The following is an 11,476-nucleotide window of genomic DNA, read 5'->3' on the forward strand; positions in this document are numbered from 1 at the left end:
AATCTCTTTCCTTAAAAACCATTAATCCTCCACAAGACGTAGACTATCCTTTGGATCTGGGTAAGGAGGAGGAGTGAACAACATCCAGTCACCCACAATATGATCTCCTCACTTCACTATGTGGAAGTGCCTAGCTGCTTCCTGAAGCAGACACTATACAGTACTTTTCCCAACATGCAAACCCCCCTGGAAACAAAGCCCTCCCCACACAAAACCTACAAAACAGAGTCCCAAGCAGAAATCCCAGATTGACCTTCTAGCACATTCTCAGGGTGTTTTACAGCTGGGAAATTCAGTCTGTACTGGCCTGAGCTCAAATACTGGCTCAGCTATTTGCTCTTTATTACACTGTAAACAAACTATATCAGATCTCTTCGCTTCCTCATTTCAAAACCCTCTCACTATCCTCCCCGACTCGTCTTAGCTTCCTCATTTCAAAACTCTCTCACTATCCTCCCCAACTCTTTCCAGCACCGCTCCAGATTCCTCCCACCTAGGTCCTCCAGGATCCCACCCCTCTTCCCACCATCAGGCACTCACATTCTCTGATCAGGACCCCCCAATGACTCTAGCCCATCCCTCTGTTCCACAACAGTCTCCCCCATTCTCTGACTTTCTCCAATTCCTTTCTAGGCTCATTCTTCCAATTCCTCACATCTCCCACATGCAGAATTCCTACTCAGTTTCACAGAATCCCCACCACCCAAGCCTTAGATTACTGATCATGTTTCTGGATTTTTGACCACCCAATCCTGAAATTTCAATTCCACTTACTGCAGATCCACGGCCTCGGATCTCCAGGTACAGGAGGCAGGGGTTTCTGGTACCCAGGCTCTTCTAGTCACAAACTTCCAATTCCCAGGTTCTGAGGATTCCAACTTCCAGGAATCAGCTGCAAAGTCCTCTTCATCCAGGGGAGTGCATGCTGTCTTCTCTGCCCTTAAAAGCCTCTGAAGTAGGGAGCCCAAGGGGCATGATGACTTCACTGTGTTCATTGTAGCATTGGAAGGCAGAAAAACACAAACCACTCAAGTGAACCATCAATAAGAAATGGCAAGATGAAAAGTTACTTTGGTTTTAAGGAATGCCAGTCCACAGACACAAAAACTGAAACACTTCTTCCTATGTTGACGTGGAAAAATCTCCATGTACAAGTTGTTGGGTGTCCATAGCACAATACCATATAATTCTAAAATCTTAGATTTATTAACATTGTAATGTTTACACAGACATACTCTTATCTAACTTTTCATAATTAAGTTATAGATTCTATGTTTGGCAGAACAAATTATAATTTGTTGATAATAGAGAATACTTATTCAAGGGAGGTTAGGTCAAGGTGAGGATCAATCAGATATCTCTTGTGTTTGTGGTGTTATATTTCTACAACAAAATGTATTCATGTTTTTACTTGTTATCAAAAATAAACTTTTAAGTGTTTTAAATAAGGTACCCTCTCCTGGTAAAGGCAAGAATACCATTGCTAAAAAGCAAAGTATACAATGGAATATTACTCAGCCATCAGAAAGGATGAATACCTAAAATTTGCATCAACATGGATGGAACTGGAGAAGATTATGCTAAGTGAAATAAGTCAAGCAGAGAAAGAATTTTCATATGGTTTCACTTATAAGTGGAACATAAGGTATAGCATGAAAGACGTTAGGAGAAGGAAGGGAAAATCAGAGGGGGAGATGAACCATGAGAGGCTATGGACTCTGGGAATCAAACCAAGAGTTTTAGAAGGGAGGGGGGTGGGGGAGTGGGTTAGCCTGGTGATGGGTATTAAGGAGGGCACGTATTGCATGGAGCACTGGGTGTTATATGCAAACAATGAATCATGGAACTCTACATCAAAAACTAATGATGTACTGTATGGTGACTAACATAATAATTATATATATATAGAGAGAGAGAGAGCACAAAGTATAAGGCATGACATATTCCAACTCTAATTCTTAATTAGTTCTCTGCCCACAATACTTCTTGAAACTCCTTGTGTATGTGGAACATCTGGTATCTCTTGTTAAGCTGCAGATTCTGAGTAGCCATTGGGCCTTTACCTTTGCTTAGGAAGCAGGACTTGTGGAGCAATCTCATGGTACCCATGTTAAATATTCATTTCAAAAGACTTTGAAAATCCATAACTGAATAGGCTCACAATTCTTTATGCTACCTCCAAGCTCAACCCCATGGGATGGAAACAAAAAAGAAGAGGTACCTGTACTTGAAAGAAAGACATAAAGCAATCATTATTTAGAGAAGGCATGATTGTTTGCCGAAAGAGCTTCAGAGAATTCATTGGAAAATACTGACAGTCCAATCACATCCCAATAGCAAGGTCAACGTTCGAGATGCATTGATTTTCCTATCAAAGGAAAAACAAATTTTAAAATGCAAAGAGCTGTTTGAACATAATAATGTAAACTAGCCATCAAGTGTATATAGAAGAAAAAATGTGACCGAGGAGACAGTCCACTTGAAGAGTAAGCGAACAAGTGCTCACAATGGCCCATTTCCTACTTTCTTCTTTTTCTTGACCAAACTGTAATGAGACCTTTCTCTTTCCTACAGGCCCCTGAACTCTGCTTACCCTCAAGTTTGAGCAAGTACCAAAAAAGTGGAACATGCCTTCCGCATCAGCCTCTACTGGGAACTGGCTGACCACAGCATGACCGTCTTTTTGTCACAACATACTGATAATTTCCCCTTATTTCTCCGGCTTCCCCTCCAAAGATGCTGCTTATTTCTGTCTGCTTCCTCCTTTACCCTATGAAATAAAAATATTTTTCCATATGATTTTTTATTATTCTTATGTTAATCCCCATACATTACATCATTAGTTTTAGATGAAGTGTTCCATGATTCATTGTTTGTGCATAACACCCAGTGCTCCATGCAGAATGTGCCCTCCTCAATACCCACCACCAGGCTAACCCATCCTCCCACCCCCCTCCCCTCTAGAACCCTCAGTTTGTTTTTCAGAGTCCATCGTCTCTCATGGTTCATCTACCCCTCCGATTTCCCCTGCTTCATTCTTCCCCTCCTGCTACCTTCTTCTTCTTCTTTTTTTCTTAACATATATTGCATTATTTGTTTCAGAGGTACAGATCTGAGATTCAACAGTCTTGCACAATTCACAGCGCTCACCAGAGCACATACCCTCCCCAGTGTCTATCACCCAATCACCCCATCCCTCCCACCCCACTCCCCACTCCAGCAACCCTCAGTTTGTTTCCTGCAATTAAGAATTCCTCATATCAGTGAGATCATATGATACATGTCTATCTCTGTTTGACTTATTTCACTCAACATAATACCCTCCAGTTCCATCCACGTCGTTGCAAATGGCAAGATCTCATTCCTTTTGATGGCTGCATAATATTCCATTGTATATATATACCACCTCTTCTTTATCCATTCATCTGTCGATGGACATCTTGGCGCTTTCCACAGTTTAGCTATTGTGGACATTGCTGCTATAAACATCGGGGTGCATGTACCCTTTTGGATCCCTACTTTTGTATCTTTGGGGTAAATACCCAGTAGTGCAATTGCTGGATCATATGGTAGCTCTATTTTCAACTTTTTGAGGAACCTCCATACTGTTTTCCAGAGTGGCTGCACCAGCTTGCATTCCCACCAACAGTGTAGGAGGGTTCCCCTTTCTCCGCATCCCCGCCAACATCTGTCGTTTTCTGACTTGTTAATTTTAGCCATTCTGACTGGTGTGAGGTGGTATCTCATTGAGGTTTTGATTTGGATTTCCCTGATGCCGAGCGATGTTGAGCACTTTTTCAGGTGTCTGTTGGCCATTTGGATGTCTTCTTTGGAAAAATGTCTGTTCATGTCTTTTGCCCATTTCTTGACTGGATTCTTTGTTCTTTGGGTGTTGAGTTTGATGAGTTCTTTATAGATTTTGGATACTAGCCCTTTATCTGGTATGTCATTTGCAAATATCTTCTCCCATTCTGTCGGTTGTCTTTTGGTTTTGTTGACTGTTTCCTTTGCTTTGCAAAAGCTTTTTATCTTGATGAAGTCCCAATAGTTCATTTTTGCTCTTGCTTCCCTTGCCTTTGGTGATGTTTCTAGGAAGAAATTGCTGCGGCTGAGGTCAAAGAGGTTACTGCCTGTGTTCTCCTTTAGGATTTGGATGGACTCCTGTCTCACATTGAGGTCTTTCAATCATTTGGAGTCTATTTTTGTGTGTGGTGTAAGGAAATGGTCCAGTTTCATTCTTCTGCATGTCGCTATCCAATTTTCCCAACACCATTTGTTGAAGAGACTGTCTTTTTTCCACTGGACATTCTTTCCTGCTTTGTCGAAGATTAGTTGCCCATAGAGTTGAGGGTCCATTTCTGGGCTCTCTATTCTGTTCCATTGATCTATGTGTCTGTTTTTGTGCCAATACAATGCTGTCTTGATGATGACAGCTTTGTAATAGAGCTGGAAGTCCGGAATTGTGATGCCGCCGGCTTTGCTTTTCTTTTTCAACATTCCTCTGGCTATGCGGGGTCTTTTCTGGTTCCATACAAATTTTAGGATTATTTGTTCCATTTCTTTGAAAAAAGTGGATGGTATTTTGATGGGGATTGCATTGAATGTGTAGATTGTTGTAGGTAGCATTGACATCTTCACAATATTTGTTCTTCCAATCCATGAGCATGGAACGTTTTTCCATTTCTTTGTGTCTTCCTCAATTTCTTTCATGAGTATTTTATAGTTTTGTGAGTACAGATCCTTTGTCTCTTTGGTTAGATGTATTCCTAGATATCTTATGGTTTTGGGTGCAATTGTAAATGGGATCGACTCCTTAATTGCTCTTTCTTCTGTCTTGTTGTTGGTGTATAGGAATGCCACTGACTTCTGTGCATTGATTTTATATCCTGCCACTTGACTGAATTCCTGTATGGGTTCTAGCAGTTTTGGGGTGGAGTCTTTTGGGTTTTCCACATAAAGTATCATATCATCTGCAAAGAGTGAGAGTTTGACTTCTTCTTTGCCGATTTGGATGCTTTTATTTCTTTTTGTTGTCTGATTGCTGTGGCTAGGACTTCCAATACTATGTTGAATAGCAGTGGTGATAGTGGACATCCCTGCCGCATTCCTGACCTTAGCAGGAAAGCTCTCAGTTTTTCCCCATTGAGAATGAGATTCGCTGTAGGTTTTTCATAGATGGCTTTTATGATATTGAGGTATGTACCCTCTATCCCTATACTCTGAAGAGTTTTGATCAAGAAAGGATGCTATACTTTGTCAAAAGCTTTTTCTGCAACTATTGAGAGGATCATATGATTCTTGGTTCTTTCTTTTGTTAATGTATTGTATCACATTGATTGATTTGCAGATGTTGAACCAACCTTGCAGCCCAGGGATGAATCCCACTTGGTCGTGGTGAATAATCCTTTTAATGTACTCTTGGATCCTATTGGCTAGTACTTTGGTGAGAATTTTTGCATCCATATTCATCAGGGATATTGGTCTGTAATTCTCCTTTTTGATGGGGTCATTGTCTAATTTTGGGATCAAGGTAATGCTGGCCTCATAAAATGAGTTTGGAAGTTTTCCTTCCATTTCTATTTTTTGGAACAGTTTCAGAAGAATAGGTATTAATTCTTCTTGAAATGTTTGGTAGAATTCCCCTGGGAATCCATCTGGCCGTGGGCTTTTGTTTTTTGGGAGATTTTTGATGACCGCTTCAATTTCCTTAGTGGTTATAGGTCTGTTCAGGTTTTCTATTTCTTCCTGGTTCAGTTTTGGTAGTTGATACATCTCTAGGAATGCATCCATTTCTTCCAGGTTATCTAATTTGCTGGCATAGAGTTGCTCATAATATGTTCTTATAATTGTTTGTATTTCTTTGGTGTTGGTTGTGATCTCTCCTCTTTCATTCATGATTTTGGTGATTTGGGTCATTTCTCTTCTCTTTTTGATAAGTCTGGCCAGGGGTTTATCAATCTTGTTAATTCTTTCAAAGAACCAGCTCCTAGTTTCGTTGATCCATTCTACTGTTCTTTTGATTTCTATTTCATTGATTTCAGCTCTGATCTTTATTATTTCTCTTCTCCTGCTGGGTTTAGGCTTTATTTGCTGTTCTCCAGCTCCTTTAGGTGTAGGGTTAGGTTGTGTACTTGAGACCTTTCTTGTTTCTTGAGAAAGGCTTGTACTGCTATATACTTTCCTCTTAGGACTGCCTTTGCTGCATCCCAAAGATTTTGAATAGTTGTGCTTTCATTTTCATTGGTTTCCATGTATTTTTTTAACTCTTCTTTAATTTCCTGGTTGACCCATTCATTCTTCAGTAGGATGCTCTTTAGCCGCTATGTATTTGAGTGCTTTCTGACTTTCCTCTTGTGATTGGGTTCTAGTTTCAAAGCGTTGTGGTCTGAAAATAGGCAGGGAATGATCCCAATCTTTTGGTACCGGTTGAGACCTGATTTATGACCTAGGATGTGATCTATTCTGGAGAATGTTCCATGGGCACTAGAGAAGAATGGGTATTCCGTTGCTTTGGGGTGGAATGTTCTGAATATGTCTGTGAAGCCCATTTGGTCCAGTGTGTCATTTAAAGTCTTTATTTCCTTGTTGATCTTTTGCTTAGACAATCTGTCCATTTCAGTGAGGGGGGTGTTAAAGTCCCCCACTATTATTGTATTTTTGTCAATGTGTTTCTTTGCTTTTGTTATTAATTGGCTTATATAATTGGCTGCTCCCATGTTAGGGGCATAGATATTTACAATTGTTAGATCTTCTTGTTGGATAGACCCTTTAAGTAGGATATAATGTCCTTCCTCATCTCTTATTACAGTCTTTGGTTTAAAATCTAATTTGTCTGATATAAGGATTGCCACCCCAGCTTTCTTTTGGTGTCCATTAGCATGGTAAATGGTTTTCCACCCCCTCACTTTCAATCTGGGGGTGTCTTTGGTTCTAAAATGAGTCTCTTGCAGACAGCATATCGATGGGTCTTGTTTTTTAATCCAGTCTGATAGCCTGTGTCTTTTGATTGGGGCATTGAGCCCATTTACATTCAGGGTAACTATTGAAAGATAGGAATTTAGTGCCATTGTATTGCCTGTGAGGTGACTGTTACCGTATATTGTCTGTGTTCCTTTCTGGTCTATGTTGCTTTTAGGCTCTCTCTTTGCTTAGAGGACCCCTTTCAAGATTTTCTGTAGGGCTGGTTTTGTGTTTGCAAATTCCTTTAGTTTTTGTTTGTCCTGGAAGCTTTTTATCTCTCCTTCAATTTTCAATGACAGCCTAGCTGGATATAGGATTCTTGGCTGCATATTTGTCTCATTTAGTGCTCTGAATATATCCTGCCAGTCCTTTCTGGCCTGCCAGGTCTCTGTGGATAGGTCTGTTGCCAATCTAATGTTTCTACCCTTGTAGGTTACATATCTCTTCTCCTGAGCTGCTTTCAGGATTTTCTCTTTGTCTATGAGACTCATAAGTTTTACTATTAGATGTCGGGGTGTGGACCTATTTTTATTGATTTTGAGAGGGGTTCTTTGTGCTTGCTGGATTTTGATGCCTGTTTCCTTCCCCAAATTAGGGAAGTTCTGTTCTATAATTTGCTCCATTATACCTTCTGCCCCTCTCTCTCTTTCTTCTTCTTCTGGGATCCCAATTATTCTAATGTTGTTTCATCTTTTGGTATCACTTATCTCTCGAATTCTGCCCTCGTGATCCAGTAGTTGCTTATCTCTCTTTTTCTCAGCTTCTTTATTTTCCATCATTTCATCTTCTATATTACTGATTCTCTCTTCTGCCTCATTTATTCTAGCAGTTAGCGCCCTCATTTTTTATTGCACCTCATTAATAGCCTTTTTGATTTCTACTTGGTTGGATTTTAGTTCTTTTACCTCTCCAGAAAGGGTTTCTCTAATAACTTCCATATTTTTTTCGAGTCCAGCTAGTATGTTTAAAGTGATGATTCTGAACTCTAGATCTGACATCGTACTAATGTCCATATTGAGTAGGTCCCTGGCAGTCGATACTACCTCTTATTCTTTTTGTTGAGGTGATTTTTTCCGTCTTATCATTTTGTGCAGAGGAGAATAGATTAATAAGAGAATAAAATGCTAGCAGAGTAACAATGTCCCCAGAAAATATACCCTAAACAAATCAGAAAAGACCTGAAGCAGTGATAAAAGAAATGGAAAGAGAGAAAAAAGAAAAAGAAAAAAAAGAAAAAGATAAAGATGAAAACAAACAAAAACAAACAAAACAAAACAACAACAACAACAAAAAAACCAGAATGTGATCAAATATGATCAGGCTGGTATATAGATCAGTGCCACACACTAGATTTGGGGTGTATTTTGGTCTTTTAGAAGAAAGTGCCTCCCAAAATTTTAAAGAAAGAAAAACTTATATATGTACAAAAATAAGGGTTGATATGATAAAGGGATAGAATATGACTGTAAAGATGGAAATTATAAAAAATTTTATAAAAGGAATTGATAAGAAGTTGTTTGAAAAAAGAAAGAAGAGAAATTTAAAAAAGAAAAAAAAAGGGAGAGAATGTGATCAGGCAGGGGAATAGAAAACACCATATACTAGAGATTTAGGGTATATTTTGATCTGTTAGAAGAAACTATCTCAAAATTTTAAAGAGAGAACAACTTATATATATATGCCAAAAATACAGGTAACTACTATGAAGGGATAGAATATGACTCTAAAAATGAAAAATAAAAATTTTTTTTAAAAAAAAAGGGATTGATAAGATGTTGGTTGAAAAAGGGAAAAAGAAAAATTCAAAAAAAAAAGAAAAAAAGACAGTTAAAAAAAATTAACTTTGAAAGACTAAAGAATCATGGGAAAAAAGCCATGCATTCTATGTGCAGTATTCCCCTAGTGCTGGAGTTCTGCTGTTCTCATTGATCGGTAAACTTGGTCTTGGCTGGCTGTTCTCGCTGATCTTCTGGGGAGGGGCCTGTTGCCGTGGTTTCCAAATGTCTCTGCTGGAGGCAGAATTGCCCCGCCCTTGCCCCCTCCCGGCTAAGTAATCTGTTCGGGTTTGCTCTCCGGGGCTTTTGTTCCCTGCGAGCTTTCCATACAGCTTTGGAGGTGGAGAGTGAAAATGGCGGCCTCCCAATCTCCACCCCAGAGGAGCCGAGAACTCGGGGCCCGCTTCTCAGTGAGCCCCCAGAGAAAAGCCGTCAGTCACTCCCGTCTCCCCGGTCTCCGGCCGCACTCCGTGCTCACCCGGCCTGTGACCGCGCGTTTCTATCTCTGGCACCCGACCCCGGGTGGAGTCTCCAAACTCAGCAGATCCCTGCGGTGTGCTCCGGCACCTCTCCTCCCAGGGGAAGAAGGTGAGTCTCCCCAGATCTGCTGCTTGTTGGGTCCCTGCTGGAGGAGCAGTGGCCCGACTGTGCTGTGGATCACGGTTTATGGCAACCCCGAGCTGAGAGCCCGTGCCTGGGCTCCGCCTCTGCAGCTGGCTTCCCTGCTCCGTTACCTGGGAGCTCTGCCACACTCAGGCACCCCCGGTCTTTCTGTGACCCCGAGGGTCCTGAGACCACACTGTCCCGGAGCGTTCCCTCCCCCGCTTAGCCACCAGAGTGACGTCCCTCAGCGGAGCAGACTTTTAACAGTTCCGATTTTGTGCTCCGTGGTTCTATCACTTGCCAGAAGCGGCCGACGGAGGCCCCTCCCCCGCCATCTATCCTCCTGATTATCGTCTCGGATTCACTTCTCCGCACGTCCTACTTTCCAGAAAGTGGTCGCTTTTCTGATGAGAGAGTTGTTGCTCTTCTTTTCTTCGATCTCCTGTTGAGTTTGTAGGTGTTCAGAATGGTTTGATCCCTATCCAGCTGAATTCCTGAGAGGAGATGAAATCCAGGTCTCCTACTCCTCTGCCATCTTGCTCCACCTTTCCATATGATTTTAAGATGCTCATGGATTTCTGAGATCAGAACCTTCTCCCTGCTGCAATAGTCCTTCTAAGTAATGTGTCTCTTTATTCAAGCCTATATTTAAATTTATTTGACATAAAATACAGGGATTTGCCTCATAACATCTATAAAAACAAAACCATGACATTTCTTAATGTGTGTTTTCCATGAATAGAAAATGAGTCAATGAAATCAAATAAAGGATACGTCATGTATAGCAATGTAACGATCCATAAAAATGACATTTCAAATCAGTGTGTGAAACATTACATGTGAAGTCAGGGAAGTCACAGATTTTTCTCAACAAATGGTGTCAGGACAACAGGCTATTCATTTAGGACAAATTATTTACTGGACAAAATCCAGGTATATTAAAATCTACCAAAATTATTAGAACATTAGAAAATCAAGGGCAATGTCCTAGGCAAGATTAAAGAAAAATTCATATAGTCAATAATTGAAAACCTGGACCAAAATGAAATTGTAAGTTTATGGTGGTGACAGCACACTCAATTTCCTCTTTATTACAACTGTAATAGGATTGATATTTACCCTGTTTTTTATCAGTGTGAGTGTGGATATGCAGAATCATCAAGTGACATGGGTTTTCCAAGATACCCCTGCCCATGGTGGCCCAAAATGGTACAATGAACAGGGTGTGCAAGTCGTCCAGGATGCAGTACAGCAGGTGACTATTTGACTGGTGCATCCTCAGTGTCTGTCCTGCCTGCCAACTTGTTTAGAGAGTCCCATCCCTGGGGGCAGTCATGAACTAGGCCAGTCTATTAGTGGTCAGATTCCAGTTTGGAAGGGGCAGCTGGATTGTATCTGGTTAATACAGTGAGCCCCCAGAGAAAAGCCGTCAGTCACTCCCGTCTCCCCGGTCTCCAGCCGCACTCCGTGCTCACCCGGCCTGGGGTTCCTGTTAAGGATCAGACAAGGGTTCCTGGGGTTCCTGTTAAGGATGAGACAAGGGTTGAATCAAGAGGGACTATGACTAGTGACTATGGGCACCTGGCTCGCTCAGTCGGTCAAGCATGTGACACTTGATCTTGGGGTGGTCACTTCAAGCACCACATTGGGTATAGAGGTTACTTTAAAAATACATTTTTTAAAGAGGAATGCAAGAACAAATATTGTGAAGATGTCAATGCTACCTACAACAATCTACACATTTAATGCAATGCCTATCAAAATACCATCAACTTTTTTCAAAGAAATGGAACAAATAATCCTAAAATTTGTATGGAACCAGAAAAGACCTCAAATAGCTAGAGGAATGTTGAAAAAGAAAAGCAAAGCCGGCGGCATCACAATTCCGGACTTCCAGCTCTATTACAAAGCTGTCATCATCAAGACAGTATGGTACTGGCACAAAAACAGACACATAGATCAATGGAACAGAATAGAGAGCCCAGAAATGGACCCTCAACTCTATGGGCAACTAATCTTCGACAAAGCAGGAAAGAATGTCCAATGGAAAAAAGACAGTCTCTTCAACAAATGGTATTGGGAAAATTGGATAGCCACATGCAGAAGAATGAAACTGGACCATTTCCTTACACCACACA

General features: G+C 40.9%; 1 protein-coding gene across 1 annotated transcript in view; it reads left to right on the top strand.

Annotated features, from left to right (window-relative positions):
• The window catches only part of ADGRE2 (adhesion G protein-coupled receptor E2), a 40,539-nt gene extending 37,934 nt beyond the window's left edge, over positions 1–2,605 (top strand). The window contains exon 16 of the mRNA XM_044912997.1: positions 2,575–2,605. Coding sequence (XP_044768932.1) covers positions 2,575–2,605 — 31 coding nt within the window. The remainder of the gene's footprint in view (positions 1–2,574) is intronic.
• The last annotated feature ends 8,871 nt before the right edge of the window (positions 2,606–11,476 follow it).

Source organism: Neomonachus schauinslandi, chromosome 1, assembly GCF_002201575.2.
Source record: "Neomonachus schauinslandi chromosome 1, ASM220157v2, whole genome shotgun sequence".
NCBI classification, from domain to species: Eukaryota; Metazoa; Chordata; class Mammalia; order Carnivora; family Phocidae; genus Neomonachus; species Neomonachus schauinslandi.